This window comes from Gadus chalcogrammus, chromosome 3 (genome assembly GCF_026213295.1).
Source record: "Gadus chalcogrammus isolate NIFS_2021 chromosome 3, NIFS_Gcha_1.0, whole genome shotgun sequence".
In the NCBI taxonomy this organism is placed as follows: Eukaryota; Metazoa; Chordata; class Actinopteri; order Gadiformes; family Gadidae; genus Gadus; species Gadus chalcogrammus.
Window position 1 is genome coordinate 8,732,480 of NC_079414.1, and position 19,020 is coordinate 8,751,499.

Genomic DNA, 19,020 nt, shown 5'->3' on the forward strand with positions numbered 1-19,020 from the left:
ACCACGGTCAGCGTTTAGACATTATTTGTGCAAAACAAACTTAGCCAGCTTGGGTATCTCGTATTTTTTTTAAAGGAGGGAATAAATACGATAGGGGAAGCATTTTGTGCGACCTAGATCAACTGAAGATCAATCATTTAGAGTGGATATTTCAATGAAACCCAAGACCAGAGATTAACTTAGTTCAATCACAAGCCAAGTTAAAAGAAGAACATTTCTGGGAACCTGAACCAGGAGAGCGGTCTTGATTTAGACAATGCCTTTAGTGCTGGGGTTGACTGATAAATTGCTCTCATTTAACCACCAGGTGCGAGTGATTAGCCATTGCAAGCCATTTCTAAATCTGCCCTGTGACTTAGTGACATCACAAGTTGGAGGGTCCACCTGAATGTATAACTGATGGACGAGCCTGCCACTCGTGATGTGACTATGATACAGGGCAAGGCCGATTCTGAAATGGCTTGCGATGGCTAATCACACTGACCACACACACTGGTTAGATAGGTGCCCTCTAACTGTTGAATACTTAACCAGCGCAACCACGGCTGGACAGATGTTTAAGAGGCGCGGTCTCAAACAACATGGTGACAGAAAAAACTACAAATAAATGTCATTGGACAAACTTCCAGTGACGTGGTCGACAACATTGTGTTTGACTGAATTTAAAAGAAAAAAAAAAATTTCCACGAATGCAGGAGTGTTGGTGGTGATTCCTGTTACAGATGCCCCATTTCTAAATAAAAAAAAAGCTACAACTTTCTTTCCAAGGACCCGGGATGAAACCTAAACCGCGAGCAAGTCCATTCAAGTATATTCCAAAGCTCTTCCAAACTGAAACATTGCATTGCACAGACTACCACCATGCAATCGATCTTAAACACTTTCTTGAAACCCCTCGTGTCTGAAACCAGGCAGTGGAAGAGGTCACGGAGACACAGCTGCTGTGGAGAAACACTTCTAATCAGTATCTTTGGTGGGTTTGCCCAAGCCCATTAACCTGCAACACGTCTACAACGGCATTCCCTCGTCCCGTTAAACAAGCTCCTACTGACGTCTCCCTACTGACCTCAGCGTCACTCTAAGCTCCTCTTCTACCGTCTGTCAGGGCTTTGAAATAAAAACCTAATGTGTTTTTTAAGGGTTGGATGAAGGCATCTGTAAATGTATTCGGTCGAGAGACTCTTTGCCACAAACGCAACAGAGTTATCAATTAAGGCATTGATACAGACAGAGCTGTGCATTTAAACCAGAGTAGAAAACCCAAATTTGAAAAGAAATTATGTACAGGGCTAAGTGCTACTTTAGTCACATAGTGGTCCACACAGGATGTCGACCACTGGAACCAGCACTGGCCATCCTTGTTCCGGACCGTTATACGAGGGGCTGCTGAGGAGGAGACTTGCTATATAAGGGCCATGGTTTCCCCCCCTAGTTGGATCCCTTCATGGTGATGTGTAGGGTGGGGGGCGAGGGGAGCGTTTGGCAATGGCCGAGGCAATGGTGGGTAGAACAAGATGCATGGGGAGACGCTCGCTAGGGTCAGAGGAGATCGACGGTGGTCCCGCCGGGCCGTCAGGGCGTCTCGCCGCCCGCCCGGCGGTGGAGGTGGTACCTGACGGGGGGGCCGGGGCGGTCCTCGTCCTCGTCGGCCTCGGCCACGAAGGACACGGTCAGGTCCACGTAGCGGCGCTCCGACGGCGGCTTGATCAGCTTGTGCATCCTGGAGAGAGATAGAGGGAGACCAGGAACGCCACGGATCACAGGGAGGACTTGGGAATCAGGGAGAAACATGCCCATGCCGAGATGGAATCTCTCGGAAACAAGGAGACCTAAATACAATCGCTGAAAGGCAACGCTGTAGGGTTGGTCCTACGCCTCAATTTTACAAAAGTGTAATAGACCCATAACACAGGTGTCACTCAAAACTAATTCTGGAACTACTCCTTGTCAGTAGCAGGGGACGGGTAGGAGACTTACACTACTTTTATGTGACCTAGTATTTAATGAGTGTCTCCTGTTTATCCTGCGACCACGCCTCTGAGAAGGATCCATTGTGGCGGCCAGGACTAAGTCCCAGTCAAGCTACACAGATACACACTGTTTGGACAAACGGGGGACACAGACGGCCGGTGCTTACGTCAGCTTCAGCCTCTTGTTGTGTCCGGGCATCACAGGCACGTAGAGCATCTTTACGCCGTGGACCACCATGGTGGGCTCGATGCCGTACTTCTCCTGCACAGCGGTGACGGGTTAGAGCGCTCCACAAACAAGAACCCTATGGCCGTGCTGAGCCTAAAACAGCCACTAGAAATACTACTCCAGTTAAAGCTACCCTGTGTGGAGCTGCTCACCTTCACTGCGCTGATGAAGTCAGAGAGGGTGAAGGTGTCATGGCCGTAGATGTTCCACCGGTCCCAGATGGAGAAGGAAATGTTGTCCCTGGGTTGCAGATGGACAAGTCAAAAGGTAGGTAGGTTGGTGTGTGTGTTTTCTAAATTCAGCCGGAGTAGTCATTAGCTTGGCAGGTCTGGCACCCCCCTACCTGATGTGTGTGCGTTTGACGGGCGCGGTCTCCGTGAGCACCACCACGGGGATGGCCAGGTTGAAGAAGCAGTTTTTGAACGATTCAAATCCATAGCCGCCGACCACCTTAATGAGCTCCAGCGCCACCTAAAATGGATTTTTGATTAGAACAACAAAAATGAATTTCAATCTCAACCAAGGACATTATGAAGAATACATTTCTTTACTTGTTATCCCGCCTCAGAAACGACATGAATTAAATGTCAGATTGGACACAGAAACATCGGAGTGGACACGGGTCAGAGAGCGCCGTCCGGCCTCACCAGTCCAGCCACGGCGGCCGTCGACGTGGCGATGGCGGGGATGATCTTGCCGGCGATGCGCTTGGTCTTCAGGCGGTCGGCGGCCTCGATGGCGTACATCCTCGCTCGGAGGGCCGACGCCGACGCCACGAAGTCCATGTGTCCATTGGCGTCGTCGTCCTTCTCAAACTGCATGGGGGACACCTGCAGCCACTCTGGAAACAACACAACAGACCACAATAAGAGACGTCCTCTTAGAGCATACCCGGACATCATACGGCCGGTTCTGAGTGGCCCGCGAGTAAACATGACAGAATAACCTCGGCCCTCAAAGGCATTCCGAATTTCTTATGAGGCCCCCGATGAAAAGAGCCCACCCCAGTCTTAGTGTATACTCATTATTCAATGTTAACATGCACGCATTGATATGTATTCTTACTACAGCTGCTGTGGCAGCAGTAAGGAGATATGTTTAGCGAAGGAGATATCCTATTCTACTGAGCAATCCTCAAGATTAATATCAGTGTAGCAAAAAGTTATTTTACAGAGATTAAGATCCCAATTGAAAATAATATATTTTAACTATATATACATTTTATGCCACTTTGGTAGCGCCTACAGTTATATAATGCTTCATTAAAACAATAATTTACTGCAGACGCAGTAACGTACTTCCACGGCCTTTCTGAGGGACATCTTGGATAACCTATGTGAGGAGGAGCAGATGTTTGATCCCCAGCTCCTAACTAAGCAGTCACCTGGGCTGACGTGTCTGGCGGCGATGGCTCCCTCCAGCTGTGTGATAGCCTCCCTCTCCTCTTCACTGCTCAGCGCCAGCTTCTGCTGGTCTGGCTTCTTGGCCGACTCGTCTGTCTCGATTGGCTAAAATGAGACACACACGCAGTCAAGTGGTTGATAGGTCATGTGGATTACTAAAAAGAGATGGTGAGCAGGTTTAGGGAACCTACCTTCTCTGAGGGTTTGTATTCTGGGATAGTGACCTCGCCGAGAACCCTGGCCACATACTCTTCACATTGATCCTGGGGAAGCAACGCTCTTGGTGTGAGAGTTTGTGCGTGTGCGTGTGTATCCCTCCTTCCAGCCACCACAGAGGCATATCAACCGCTTTGCTACACCGCTTTCATCCGCCGGTGTAACAAAACGAATGAACCCATCCCGACTGATCGATGGCGATACAATTTTAATTAGTAGTGAACTCAGTCTACCCTTAAAGCAAGTGCACGTTTCTGCATGTGAACCGCTTCATGGCCCACTTCATGGCCCACTTCATGGCCGTCCACGATGCTCGTGCATGTTGCAGAAAATATGCAACAGCGAGTCCAGTGCCCTGTACTACAAACCTTGATTAGTGGGTTAGCGAGGTGTGTTGCGCTCAAAGCCTGGGACAGCTGTGACATGAAAGTCTATCTCTTTTAGCGTCGCTGTATCATTATGGTGACCACAGCCGCTACATCTCAGCGGTTGTAAACATATGCGATCGATTTCTTACATGTATTTGTATGTGTTTAAAGTGAATTCCCTAAATTATAGAATAAGGCAGGTTGGACGTTGCTTTTGCAATTTGAAATCATCATCACTTTATTGGGATTATTGGCAAACAATTCTGCAATTTGGCATAGTTATTTTTTAGACAATATGCAGAATATTTTTACTCGGGAATTTACACAATCTGCAGTTTTTTGCCAGCACGCCACCCTAGCCGTATTATGTGCAACTGTGTTGCCCCTAGCTATTATCTGATTATTGAACTCCTCATAGGAGTTCATTATGACTATCTGTTCCTCTAAAGTGATATTATAGTATGATATATTAATTTACTGCTCTTGATCTATCCATTTTGAAGAGGTGAGTAAAATTACGCGAATTACGCCCCTTTCACGGGAACACGCATTGAACCTAAAGTGGGAAACCATGATTGACAAATTGAATCCTAAGTGAGCTTCGTAGTACCATTTAACTCTAATCGCGAGTTGCGTCTCTGTCGATCCATGTTTTCCCAAGAAAGCCTGGGTATGTTCAGCGAGGTTCGTAGTACAGGGCACAGGTGTCACTTTATGTTGGCCAACTGAGTATGGTGTAACACCGGGCCGTACAAATACTGTCTGACATAGTACAGCTCCATGGCGTATAAAAGGTTGGGGACTGCTGCTCTGGATCCCACAGCCTACCTTCTCGGAGTAGGGGATGTTATAGATCCCTGCAAACAGCCGGGCCATACTGACGACGAAGGTGAGGTGCCTGATGAGTAACAGATGGCGCATGAGTCATTGAGGATATTGAGACGGAGAAGTGGGTCACTGAAAACCATCTTGAATGAAGCCCATACTCACAAATTGTCTTTCAAGTTGAATTCAATAGGCGACGGGGGTCTTTTGGGTGATTGCCAAAACAAACCTTTGAGGAAAAAAAAAAAGAATACAACCTTAACATGGTGAGAAAACAAGCATTTTTTCTATGGCATTGTATCACAAGAGTTATGACTCATTATAGAGTGGTTAAGTCAGACACACCTCTTACATCACTCCTGGACCTCAGTAACAGAAAAAGTTGTATGGGAGTCCGATTTTTTTTTTTAATTTGTCATTGGTTCCGCAAATCGACTGTTTACTGGCATAAGGATAGTTCAAAGAGGGGGCCAAAAGCAACCGCAGGAATTGATTGTTGGTGTGACTGATTTCATATGTATGTGTGATCAGTAAAGTCTGTTTAACCCATTACATTTTCTAACAAAACACAGATTTCTTGATGTGTTTTTTTTTTATTATCTTTATTTGGAGTCACATTTATATACACAGTTCACAATCATTAGTAATGCAAGATATACGCTGCTCCATCCTTTTTTTTTTATAGACAATAAAAAGAACAAACAGAACAAGGGGTGTTTTCAATAAAAAGTTAAAAAGAAAAATACGTTTTTTTTCTAAACCCAAAGAACAGAATCAGACAAAAGAAGGTACCGTAATTTCCGGACTATAAAACGCGCCTTTTTTCCCATTTTTCGATTCTGCGGCTTATATAACGGTGCGGCAGAGGACAGCTGATTTGGAACGGAACAACAGCTGTTCGCTTTCACAAGGAAAAACTAAGGAACTTCAACCTACTTAGGCCTACTAATTAACGTTCAAAAGCTATTAAATCTTCAACAAAATATGCAGATACTGTCAAAATCGGTTCCAGGGAGTATATAGGGATTATTAATCTTGTTTTTGATGGTGTTTTTTCTGGAACGAGTATTCGAATATTCGCTCGGAAAAACCAACGAGGAAGCCTGAAAAATGGCATTCGGGCCAGCCCTAATGGTAATTAAACATTAATACATCTGAGGTTTATAGTCTAGTGTGGCTTATATTTGTACACATCATTAAATTTAGCTGCTGCGGCTTATACTCTGGTGCGCCTTATAGTGCAGAAAATACGGTAGTTTCTGGGAGATAAATATCTTCCAATGTTCCCATATTTTTTCAAATTTACTCTGCTGGAGCCTCACAGAGAATGTTATTCTTTCCATGACAAAAATATCATGGATTGTATCATACCAGTCTTCTAACGATGGGATGTCTAGTTTTAGCCATTTCCTCGGGATTGCTTTCCTGGCAGCTACACTAAGAATTCCAAAAAGATATTTTGTTGATAATTAGTAGAAATTGAATGAAGTAAACCAAAAAGTAATTAGTCCTGATATTTTCCATTGAAATTCACAAAATTGTAGCCAAACTTCCTCGGGGATACCTCTCATAGCTTCCCTTTCCCATTTCTGTTTTATATAGGTGGTACACCCTGGTAAACCAGTGAACTACGTACAATGAAGGCTGCTGGGCGTGTCCTTGAGCGGCGACTCAAGGCCTCTGGTCTGACCGTTCACAAACAGGCATACAGGGAACACAGGAGGGCATATGCTGAAGCCCTGAATAATGCACGGTCCAGGTTCTATTCCGCAATAATCAACAATAGCCCTGGTAACTCCAAACAGCTCTTTTCAACTGTCCATCACCTTCTCAAACCCCCTTTACCATCCCAATCTGATGTCACCACGGAGAGGTGCAACATGCACATCAACTTTTTTAAACAAAAAGTGAATAACATCCGCTCACAGCTCTCCACCACTACTGCCCTGCCCCTTCCAACTGCTGACCCACCGATTGACTCTGTCCAGACCCTCTGCTCCTTCTCCAGCATCACAAAGGAAGAGGTGGAGGACGTCATCAGGAAAATGAAGCCATCCACCTGTGCACTAGACCCCTTCCCTACAGCTCTGCTGAAGGCCAACATCTCTGCTGTCTCTCCACTCATCACCAATATCATTAACCACTCCCTCCTGGCCGGCCATATCCCATCTGCATTAAAAACTGCTGTCATCAGACCAACATTAAAAAAACCTACCCTTGATCCAGAAGTCCTCTCCAACTACAGGCCCATCTCAAATCTCCCATTTCTGTCAAAAGTTCTGGAAAAAACTGTTGCAGCACAACTCCAGGATCACCTCATACAACATCAATTGTTTGAAAAATTCCAGTCTGGTTTCCGCTATGGCCACAGTACAGAAACAGCCTTGGTCAGGGTCACAAATGACCTCCTGATGGCAGCAGACACCGGCTCCCCATCTCTCCTCATCCTCCTGGACTTAACAGCTGCTTTTGATACGGTCGACCACAATATTCTCCTTCACCGCCTGCAATACACCATTGGACTATCAGGAAATGTAAAGAACTGGTTCACCTCGTACCTCACTGACAGAACTGAGCACGTTGCCCTGGGCAAAGCAAAATCACACACCAACAACGTCACCTGCGGTGTCCCCCAGGGCTCGGTGTTGGGCCCCACACTGTTCTCACTGTACATGCTCCCCCTGGGTAGTGTCATTAGCAGGCATGGCTTGTCTTACCACTGCTATGCTGATGATACACAGCTCTACATCAGGACAACCCCCACTTCTTCTGCCCCTCTGCCAACATCCACACTGACCACCTGCCTGGAGGAGATAGAGGCGTGGATGAAGCTCAACTTCCTACAACTTAACAGCCATAAAACGGAAGCCATCCTTATTGGCACGCCACATCAGCTCCGCTCCCCCACCATCACCAATATCACCTTCTCTGGCAAAAACATCCCCCTTTCCACATCCGTCACCAACCTCTGTGTTAAAATGGACCCACAACTTAATTTTGACACCCACATCAAACACCTCTGTAAGACAGCTTTATACCACCTCAGGAACATTGCCAAACTCCGCCAATCACTCACCCTGGCTGATGCAGAGAAGCTCGTCCATGCCTTTGTCTCCTCCAGGTTGGACTACTGCAATGCACTCCTCATTGGGATCCCTGGCAAGAGCATCCAGAGGCTCCAATACATTCAAAACAGTGCTGCCAGGGTCCTGATGAGGGTGCGCAAGCATGACCACATCACCCCCATCCTGAAATCACTGCACTGGCTCCCTGTCTCACTCAGAATTGAGTACAAGGTCTCCCTCCTCACCCACCAGTGCCTTCACGGACTTGCCCCCCTCTACCTTCAGGAACTCCTCACCCCCCCGACAAACTCACGTACACTCCGTTCAGGATCCACTCACACTCTCCAAACCCGACATACGAAGCTGTGCACCATGGGTGATCGGGCCTTTTCTGCTGCTGCCCCTAGACTATGGAACGCCCTCCCTGACCACCTGAGGGCTCCACAGACTACAGCTCTTTTTAAACGGAACCTCAAAACCCATCTCTTTAAAAGAGCATTTAGCTAACTTTCTTTGAGGTTCCCCCTTTTTTTTTAATAGTTTTTTGGTATTTTTTTCTCTGAAGCACTTTGAGATTCTTGAATATAAAGTGCATTATAAATAAAATGTATTATTATTATTATTATTACTTGTCTATTTTGATATCCTGAAGGCCCTTATATAATCTTGAGATTACTTTAAGCCCAGAGTCTGACCTGTATGCACTAATAAAGACGTTAATTAAAGAGTTTTCAAAGGCATTTTGACGAACAGGGAACTATTTATGTGATGACGTACCTGTAGAAATCTAAAAGAAAATCACAATTGTTCAACCCATGGTCTTTTTAAGGTTTGAAAGTCGCTCAGTGTTCCCTTATTAAAGAAGGTGCAATATGAGGAGAGACCCTGCTTAGCCCAGCCATTATAATTTGCGTCCAATTTGCTTGGTAAAAAGTCGAGGTCATGAGGGCACCATTTCAGGATCTTAATTTCTTCCTGCAAGTCACACCTTGTGATAGTCAAAATGTACCGTTAAATTAATTTATCACTCATTAAATTGTTTGTCTGTTATTTAAATTGGGAGAGTATGTCATAAATACAACATCCTAGGTAATACATTAATCTTTACTGATTCAATTCGTGATTCAAATCTCAATATAGGTAATAAATTCCATCTTTTTATATCCTCTTATTTTTTTATTCAAGGGGTTGAAATTTAAATTATACAATTTCGTTAGTTCTTTTGGAATGACTATTTGGAATGAGTTTTTATGGTGGCTAGGCTTGTAATTAAAGCGCAGTATCTGGGTTTTAGCAATATTCAATTTGTTACCTGACACAGCACTGCAAATATCTAAGAATGATAAGAGTTTCAAAAATGATTTCTCAGGGTGGAACAGATTAATTAAAATATCGGCGAATAACGAGTTTATGTTCCTGTCCTAGCATTTTGATACCGGTGATATTTTCAGCTTGGATGACCCCCAAACTCAAAGCTTAAATGTAAATTGCAAATAGTAATTGGCTAATCGGACAACCCTGTCTAGTCCCTCTCTTCAGGTTAAAATTTAAAAGGCTCAGTTTATTTTTAATCTTGCTATTGGACTGTTATATAATGGTTTAATAGTCTTAATAAATGTCAGATGAAAACCAAATTTCTCTTTTATATAAAAATGTCCAATTGACTATCGAAAGCTTTTTCCGCATCAAGGCTCAGTAGTCTGCAGGGAGTTGGTTTTCGTATATATATATATATATATATATATATATATTCGACTACATATAGCGTTCTACGTATTTTATCTTGTGTCTGTCTATGTTGATATGCCCTATGCATTAATCACCTGTTAATGTAGAAGTCACGGTAATTGAGAGAGAGAAAAATAATAAGTTGAAAAGTAGGCATGGATACACACTATTTTACCGGCTAAATTACCATGTTCTTTTAGCACGATCAAACATAATTCAGGCTACTATTTATCAAGTGTCTTGTGTCAGAAAGCATGGAGCCGCTCCTTGAAGTTTGGCTTGAGACATGAAGACTCTGTTGACCTGCTTTCTGCTTGGTCGCCAAGTCAGCCGGTTAATCTGGTCCAGAAGGGAGGTTGGGTTTTCAGAACTGTCACTGGTTTCCCTCTCTCCACCATGTCCGCGGTTGCCTCCTCAGCTGAGTTGTAGATCACAGTGCCGTCTTCGAAAAACACTCAATCGGGCCGGGAAAGGACTCTGAAATCGTATGTTTCTTTCCTTAAGTGCCGCTTTTGTTTCCGCATATTGCCGCCGTCTCTGTTGTAGCTCCAGTGTGTAGTCGTTGTCCAAGTGTATCTTCTGTTCTTTGAAATCTAAACCTCTTTTTTGTCAGGCTTTTTTGAGTACATCTTCTTTCACTCTGTAGCCGGAGAACTTCGCCACCAGCGTCCTTGGCGGTGCGTCCGGCGGGGGTTTAGGACCGAGCGCCCGGTGCGCCCTCTCGATGTTTAACGCTGTGGAGGGGGGGAGCTCCAGACCACTCATCAGCAGCTCTTCCACAAAAGCTGTCAACGATGTAGTGCCGTCTTCAGCTCCCTCTTTTACTCCGTAGATTCTGACATTTCGAACGACCGACTCGAACGCCCCTTCAAATCAGTCAGTTTAGCCTCCGTCTGCTCCTGTAGTTTCACCAACACGGATACCACCTCTTCCCATGCCTGAATCCGTGGCTCTGCAGTATCGATCCGCTTTTCTGCTTCTTCCATTCTTTGGTGTATTTTATTTATGTCCTCCTTTGTACCGATAAGTTGCTGGTTGGAGTCTTTCCTGAAGTCTCGTAGTTCTTTCAGAATTAAGCCTTAGTTAGCGTCGCCGCTCGGGGCTAATTCTTCCTGCGTCATATCGTCCACCATGTTGCTGCTAGCTAGCGACAGTTGGTCTTCCTAACTAACTACTTTTGTGGCTTATTTTCCTTTTCTGGGCATCTTCGTACGTCAGTTAATTCCTTTACAGCTTCATCGCCTTGCAAAAGAATAAATTCGAGTTTCGGACACTTTTTGTTAATTTGGTCGGGAGCCTGCTGCTCTATGCTGCCATCACTTGGCACGCCAGACCGTAAGCCGATGTGGGAATTTTAATGAAAATTAGACTTACCTTGCCATGAACATTTAACAGAGATTCAGATTTAAATCAAAACCTTTTAAATTGAGCAAACTCCATTACAACCTTTCCCTTTTCTAATAACCAGGTTTGACGTATGAGGTGGGGCGTGACTGAGCCACATACAGGTTAGTATACTTACTGCCGTCCTTTAACCGCGTGTCCAGAGGAAAGGAGTGCAGCAGTTGAAGGGCCTTCAAGACAACATCAACACCATCCATATTACAATGCATTCGAATGCTGAGGGCCTTATAGACAACATCAGTGTTATGATAAATACAGTCTTTCCCATGCCGAGATGTGAACAGATCGAGGTTCCCAGGGCCGTTCTTTACCTTTTTCTTGAAGTATTTCTCAAATTTAAGGCGAGCCAGGATGATGCAGTGTTCCCATTGGCTGGGCCGCTTGCTCAGCAGCTTGATGACCTGGAAAGCCCCCTCCAGACTCTCCCTCGACTGCATCCTCTGCACACACACACACACACACACACACACACACACACACACACACACACACACACACACACACACACACACACACACACACACACACACACACACACACACACACACACACACACACACACACACACAAACACTTGCATTATGGCCATATAAATTAAGAAAATATGTATGATCTTATTTGTATTATTAGTTATATTATGGATGTACCAAACACCTACCTGAAGCACTGCTTCCACCGAAGAGTGAGTCTGCCAGAAGAGGTTATAGGTGGAGGGCTTTTGAGTGAACCCGCTTTCAAACTACATAACACAGAGAGAAGAGGTCACTGTGACTGCGTTAAATATGAGGCCAGGTACCTTTTAGAGTGGTACTGGTTCTGAACCTGCACCAGGAGTGAAAGGAGCCTGTGAGGCAGGGTGGAGGGGGTTCCCACCTTGTCCCGGGCCCACTGGATGGTGTGCTCTATGACCGCTGGGAAGGATTTCAGGGTGCAGAACGGGATCTCCTCCTCAGGGGGGTCCCGCTGATGGGCGAGAGAGAGCAGGTGACTCCCCAAGCACTGGGATGGAGCACAGCCTACCACCAGACTAGCACATACATACACAGTCGCCATTGTATGAGCTATCTAGTAAGCTGATATTGCGCCATGCCAGGTCAGCAGGTGTCTCATGGGTCTTATAAGCTGATCCCGTGTGCTTCCAAAGGACGACATACGTGGCTGTTGTAGGACTCTGTCAGGTTTGGCACAATGATCTCTGTGTGTCCTTTGGTTCCCATCGTCCCCGAATCCAGGAGAGCTTTCTGATTGGATACACTTCGACTGTTCGGACAAAAGTGGAACTGGTTAGATTTGTGTTCAACGGGTTATACTATTATTTATTCAGTACCTGGTACACTTCTCTTCGAGGCAGGGCTTTACTGCTGTTCAGGCTTTCGCTCAGGCTTTTCGATTGGTGGCGCAAGCATGCTTGATTGGCATCAACTGATTACCACAAATGGCCAGTAACATGCATCCATACAGGGCAATTTGAGTCCATATTCTTTCATTCTATGTTTTTGAAACTTAGTGCATTCAAACGAGATTTGTACCGGGATCAAAGCATTGTACTACTAGGCAAACTACTCGACAATAATGTGCTTGGTTTTCCCTTCCAATAGACGCCATGACCTTTCACCATGCTAACATCTGCGAAATGTATATGTACATCGTCATGGCGACAGGCCTCTGCTGACCTGTCCACGTATCTGCGGGCCTCCACGTTGTCCAGCGCCGTCACCACCAGGTGCAGGCGGGAGTAGAAGGCGTCGCTGTAGGTGCCCTCGGTTGCGGGGCACACCTTGTGCAGGTGGGCGTCCACCTGCAGCTCCGGGTTGATCTCCAGCGTGGCCACCGCCGCCGTGCTGCTCTTGGGCTTCTGACGGGAGAGAGCCAGGTGTGTGTGGGCGGGGTTGTGGTAGAGATGGAGGAGAGGAAAGTGTACGAAGGGAATGGAAAAGGCAAGTGTTAGTGTAATCCCAGGAACCAGTAGATTGTGTTATTTGTGACATTAGCTGTGAGTAGGCCATACACAGCTGAAATAGTGAAGCTGGGTATAGTGAAGTGAATAGTGAAGCTGGGTAGCATTTAGCTTCATTCACCCCGTTCATTTCTACACTGTCAAGCACCTCTGCCCCAAAAGCTCAAGCCTGGTATGTCTGTTTCCTTTTACATTACTATAGATGGGTGTGGCCTAGGCCACTCTACAATAGCTCTGCTAAGAGGAAGGATCATCTGCTCACCTGTATATGATATGGCCTGAAGAGAAACTGTCGGTTAAGGTTGGATTTCTCTATGAGGTCCGGGTCTGTAATGAACACCTGAAGACACAAACATTTAGTCCCAAAATGGAAACGTTACAAATCAGCAACAAAACAAATACAAAACACAATGTTGAGACCTGGATTGCCAGGCAGATTATCTAAACTTCAAGTTCTACCTCTCCCGAGCACTTTGCCAATCCAACGCCGAGCATAGCAAAGTTCTTCAGCATCTCACAGCCGATGGCGCCACAGCCCACCTGGAAGAGAGAGGACACCCCGGTCACTATGAACCGGCCTCCGTGACGGTCAGCACACAGGCTGTGATCACTATGAACCACGCCTCCGTGACTGTCAACACACAGGCTGTGATCAGCGGTGTGGCTCTCACCATGAACACCCTGAGCTTGTGCAGCTCCAGACACATTGACTCTCCGATGCAGGCTCTAAGACCGTCGTAGCGGTCGCCCCTGCTGGAGAACTCCTCCACGGGAAGAGACTGGAGCGGCCGAAACAACTCGATAGCATCCAGGTAAAACTAAAAATTAGGATAAGACATGCGGGTTGATTAGATGATAAGAAATAATTGAATTAATAATCTAAACAAGAATGAATACCATACCAAATTTTGTGATATATATAGATCGATATAGATATATGCAAATGCATGTATTACAATTTTTGTTTTAAAGAGATTCAACAGGATATAATAGGATGCTTTGGGAGAAACATTGACTGCAGATGTGGCTGACCCACCCACTGCTGCAGCGGGGAAAACTTCCCGGTCAGGGCCTTGAGCGCTTCCTGACTGGCCAGGCCGCCTACAGCCGCCGCCAACGGGGGGAGGGCGCCTCTCGCTGTCCGGGAAAGGCAGCACACCAGCTCAGCGTTCACTGGAGCCTGGGAGGAGGGGTTCACAGGAAGGGTGCCGCAATAAGAGGAGGGTGCACATCGGGCTGTGGGAGACCGTGGGAGGTTCAAACCGTATTGGGACTCACTTTATTCTTGAGCCGGCCGTTGACTTCCTCCGTGAGCTTCACTAAAACCTCGGCATCCTGTAGACACCTGAAGGCATAATTAAGCAGAGACTTTACCTCCTGCCCTTCTTGAATACGTTTTAGAAACAACCGTGAGCCGGTCATCACTGGACACGTCGGCAAAGGGATTTTATCTTCAATGACAGTGAATGAAAAACCAGACGCAGAACGGAAAGCAAAAGATGATGGGGGTTTAGGTTACCCGATGTTGGGCATCCTCCCCTGCTGCTCCTGGAAGGTGTCCAGAGCCAACATGGCTGCGTGGATCTGTAGCGGTGCCTGATGGGTACAAGGTCAAGGTCAACCAGAGGTGACACGAGGAAACTGTCTGGTTCAAAGACACCGCTGAACGCACCCCCTCACCTCTGGTTTACTGAAGTCTGGGGTCAGAACCTGAGGATCCCACAGCTGTTTTTCCATCGTCTCCTGAAACGTACACACAACGCGTACAATATGATGCATCCCTTTGTTATTCCTATTCAGGGCTCTGGTTGCTTAGCTGCAGCGTGACAACTTACGAAGCTGAACGTCATGGGCGTTTTCACCAGGGCAAAGAAACCTCCATGTGCATAGGGTTGGAGATGGGATGTGTCTTCTATTGAAAAACTATGAGGAGAAAGGACTGAAAACACACACACACACACACACACACACACACACACACACACACACACACACACACACACACACACACACACACACACACACACACACACACACACACACACACACAGAAGTGTATAGCAATATTTAAATCCATCGCTGAAAAGTAGGCTATATAGGGACGAGGTACAAACTGCAGAACAAACAACATATCTCTCGACCTAAAAGCCACAAAGGAAGACGTCTGCCTGAGGAACATCATGTGCGTCACTTCCAGGGTGACCACATGGCCTCACTTCCTTTCAGCGTGGCCTCTTGAGCGATGCCGGGACTATATTGCAGCTGTGAGTCACACCAACCCCGTGGGAACTCACTATAAAGTGTATACACAGATATGTACAAGAGAGGAATCCAGCTAAAACGGCCGCTGTGGTAAAGTACCTGTCACTGGCCGCGTGCTGCCGTTGAGCTCCTGCATGCCGTTGACCTCCCTGAAGAGGACGGACTGGCCGTTCTGCAGGCCGTGCGGCCGGTTGTCCATGCAAGTCACCACGCCTGGGCTGCCCTGAGAGGGGGTAATCGGTACAATGCGCAGGCATTAGTGTCTCTTAAAATTATGAATACAATGCTGTGTTCTACAAAGGAATAAATGATAGCTAGTTTGTGCTTCTCCCTTTGCTTACAAGAATCTTCGTTTCGACAGTAGGCTAGGCTAGTTGCCGCTGCACAGCCAGTTACACACTTACTACGTTTTTTTAATTCTTAAATCCTCCTGCCTTCTAACTAGCCTGGCTTCGCCCGCCTAAGTACTTCCGCTCGATTTTCATTTCCCTTCAGTACTACGTCTGGATTTGCGGTATATTTGCGGGTTTTCTCTGTCCAAATTGTGTGCGTCCAATCAGCGAACAGAGGTAGTGGCTGAGAACAATGACGTTAAAGTCAGCTCTCGTTGAAGGACGCACAGTGTTTGGTTTGTTTACAGCCTGTGCGCGACGTGATTCCCGGCCGGTTCCGGCGCACGACATACGTCACGACCAAACGATAGCGATTGGTTATGGCAGATCCAGAGTGGCACTGGGCAGATCCAATAGTTTTAAACTTCTACAGACACCCGCCTTCAAGTGAGTTAACGCTAGTCGATTGAGTGGTGCCAGATTAGTGTTTTCTAGCTACAAAAGGTTCCCCTTTGGCTTCACCAAAACAATAAGCAGATAGGACTACAGAAATGCACACATGTAATACTTTTTGCACATGACGGTACACATAGTATTAGCTCTCATTCCTACCTCTTTTCAGCCATTATTTTTCATTAAGTATTTTAAGCAAGTACTTTTATGGTTTTAAAGGTGCGTTTCACAAGCAAAGAGATTATTCTGGAGTTCAAACCTGAGTGATGCTCTGGATGAAGATCTCTTTGGGCTCCTCCCCCGTGGGGTCCGACACCTCGAAGTCATCCCCAAAGTCACAGAACACCCTCACGCAGATCCCATGGGCACTGCAGCTGATGAACTGCAGCGGAGAGGGGACACAATGGATGAGACATGGATGGGATATGGATGGACGGTCTGCACCTTCAGAATCTACCAGGGAAGGCGAGCCAGCGCTGTGTAGACGTACTCTGACGGGAGGCTCTTGTGAGTGGCAGAACTCGTTCACTCTCTTTTGGAGATTCAGGCTGGCTTCAGTCAAAATAACACACTGGAGAGCAGAGCAAAGCACAACACAATTTGTCACACATAAAAACACATTAGTTAATGTGGTGTAATGTACATTACAAAGATCAGTAGGCCCAAATCTACAAAACATGAAGACATTACAGACTTTCAAAAACCTTGAAAGCACTTTCCCGAGCCCAACCAAAAACTATACCACCGACAAATCTAAACAACGCGTTTACATTTCTTAAGCGGCACACGAACACACATACTCTAGCAATATATTTTGATTTAAATAATGATCTAATAATCGATTAGGAAGTATTGTGTGCACGGCTCTTACTTGGTACTTTCTGAGGAAGCTGAGGTCAGTGTTGTCATCCAGAGTGGATGAAGACTTCTCCACATGAACGTAAGGGTTCAGCTCCACTATCCTTGGGAAAACAGCTTCCACCCTGGAACAGATTATAGTATGTGTGTATCCATGCATTATCATTGAAAGAGGGAGAAAAAAAACCTCAACCAACATGCATATAAAAGGGACTTCATTTGTTGGATAAGTATGTGGGTGAGTAATAGAGGCCCAAGAGAAATATGAATCATCATTGATTTGGCCTGTATTTTAGTCGATTTTTCACATCAGGACAGCTATAAAAGGCACGTGCCACCCTGTCAGCCTTACCTCGTCCTCTGGTTGAACACATCGTCTTGGCGGATGAAAAAGTTGATGCCCAGATCCCAAACTTCACACTGCTTGGTGTCATGTAGCGTTACTGTCTGTAGACGTATAGACACACACACAGACATCAGTAATCCAGTAGGGAACATTAACTTTTGTAATCACGACAACATTGTTTGTGAAATATCTTACCTTAACACCAGCAAGGACAATATTCTTGGCTGTGAATAAACATAAAACAATAGTTATACTTGATTACGATGGGTCCTCAATGGGTCTGATGATTTGCATTATGATCATGTGGACATGACAATGCCATAACTCAGTTCACAGGACAAAAAAATACTAGTTGGCACACCTATCTCAATTCCCAATCCTCCCATTCCACTGAGGAAGACTGAAGACTGGGCCATCTTTTGCATAGCGCTGTCTCCCAGTACATAGCGCTGACGGCTAGAATAAGAAAGAAGAGACAATAGTAACCCACAGGAAAAAAATACATAAACTCTGTAACAATAAGTGAATAATAACGTGTGTCAACTGCATGGGATCTCCATGTGATTTCCGCTCAGGAGGGTTCCTGTATGCCAATACATTGTCTATTTTTATCCATCTAGACACGATAGACATTTACAAGAAACTTGCCTGTACAGAGAGTCGTCGATCTCCATTGAATCTGCAGCCATAGCGGGAGGGGAAGAGGGGGAAATCCGCTGGTGCAAGAAAAAGCTAAAGAACCAGAGACATCATAACACAGAGGACAAACAGCAAGAGTGCATTTGGCAGGGTTTCTTGTTTATGTTCCGAACATGTATTAAGTGACCGTACACATCAAGGCAATCTAACAAAAAACCAACGCATTGGTCAGTTAGAGCTAAATTAGCCAACGTTACTAACTAGTCACCAACACCTAACCATCGTTATAAACCCATAAAGTTATAAACCTTACTCGCTAGACTACTCTCCGCTAGCTTTGCTTTGTATCGGCTCTCTTGAAGCAACCGAAGGCAATTATAGTCCTATGCTAAGCCTGACAGAGTAACTCTTCCATTAAGGTTGTTTGTGCGTGTATTTGTGTATGTATGTTTGTGTGTGTGTCTGTGTGTGTGTGAGTGAGAGTGGGCCTACGGAAAGCAGCATAATGTTAGCAACTAATGTTAGCCTAATAGGTGGCACTGTCTGAGAAGCCGGCATAAGGCAAGAACACATGCAAAAAATACTAGCGAACAGCTATGACACATACGCCACAAGCGAACAGAAAATGGCACACATTTAAAGTAAAGTTATGATGATATAAATAAATTGTGCAACCTTTAAAAACATTAAAATAACGCAATTGATGTGAGATTGCTACCTGTCAGTGTATTCGAAGAACTGTAGCGAATGAATGGCTCTGAATGGCTAGAAACTTGGAACGGTTCCGGGTTATTTTTTGTCACGTGACAAAGACTTCCAATAGAGGGTGAGACTAGGAAGGCATATAAACCTTGTCAGTCAATAACGCTTATGACATTTATAAAATTTGGCATCATAAGACAAGCTACAAAATGTTGTTATTAGATGTAATTGTTTCTGCGAATTAGCATGCTAGTTAGCAGAAA

The 19,020-nt window shown here is 45.6% G+C and overlaps 1 protein-coding gene across 1 annotated transcript; it reads right to left on the bottom strand.

Annotated features, from left to right (window-relative positions):
• Positions 1-1,572: 1,572 nt before the first annotated feature.
• On the bottom strand, positions 1,573-18,853 carry uba6 (ubiquitin like modifier activating enzyme 6). Its single transcript, XM_056585788.1, has 32 exons — positions 18,774-18,853; positions 18,065-18,148; positions 17,778-17,872; positions 17,612-17,640; positions 17,423-17,517; positions 17,084-17,195; positions 16,703-16,783; positions 16,472-16,594; positions 15,527-15,650; positions 15,001-15,104; positions 14,846-14,908; positions 14,685-14,761; positions 14,444-14,510; positions 14,202-14,345; positions 13,837-13,983; positions 13,625-13,705; positions 13,428-13,505; positions 12,882-13,063; positions 12,363-12,468; positions 12,082-12,171; positions 11,867-11,947; positions 11,520-11,648; positions 11,327-11,378; positions 5,177-5,240; positions 5,015-5,084; positions 3,794-3,865; positions 3,584-3,707; positions 2,847-3,040; positions 2,543-2,670; positions 2,352-2,439; positions 2,138-2,232; positions 1,573-1,720 (listed from the first exon to the last, which is right to left on the bottom strand). The coding sequence occupies exons 2-32, from the start codon at positions 18,103-18,105 to the stop codon at positions 1,573-1,575; spliced, it is 3,084 nt and encodes a 1,027-aa protein (XP_056441763.1). The 5' UTR covers positions 18,106-18,148; positions 18,774-18,853.
• Between the last annotated feature and the right edge of the window lie 167 nt (positions 18,854-19,020).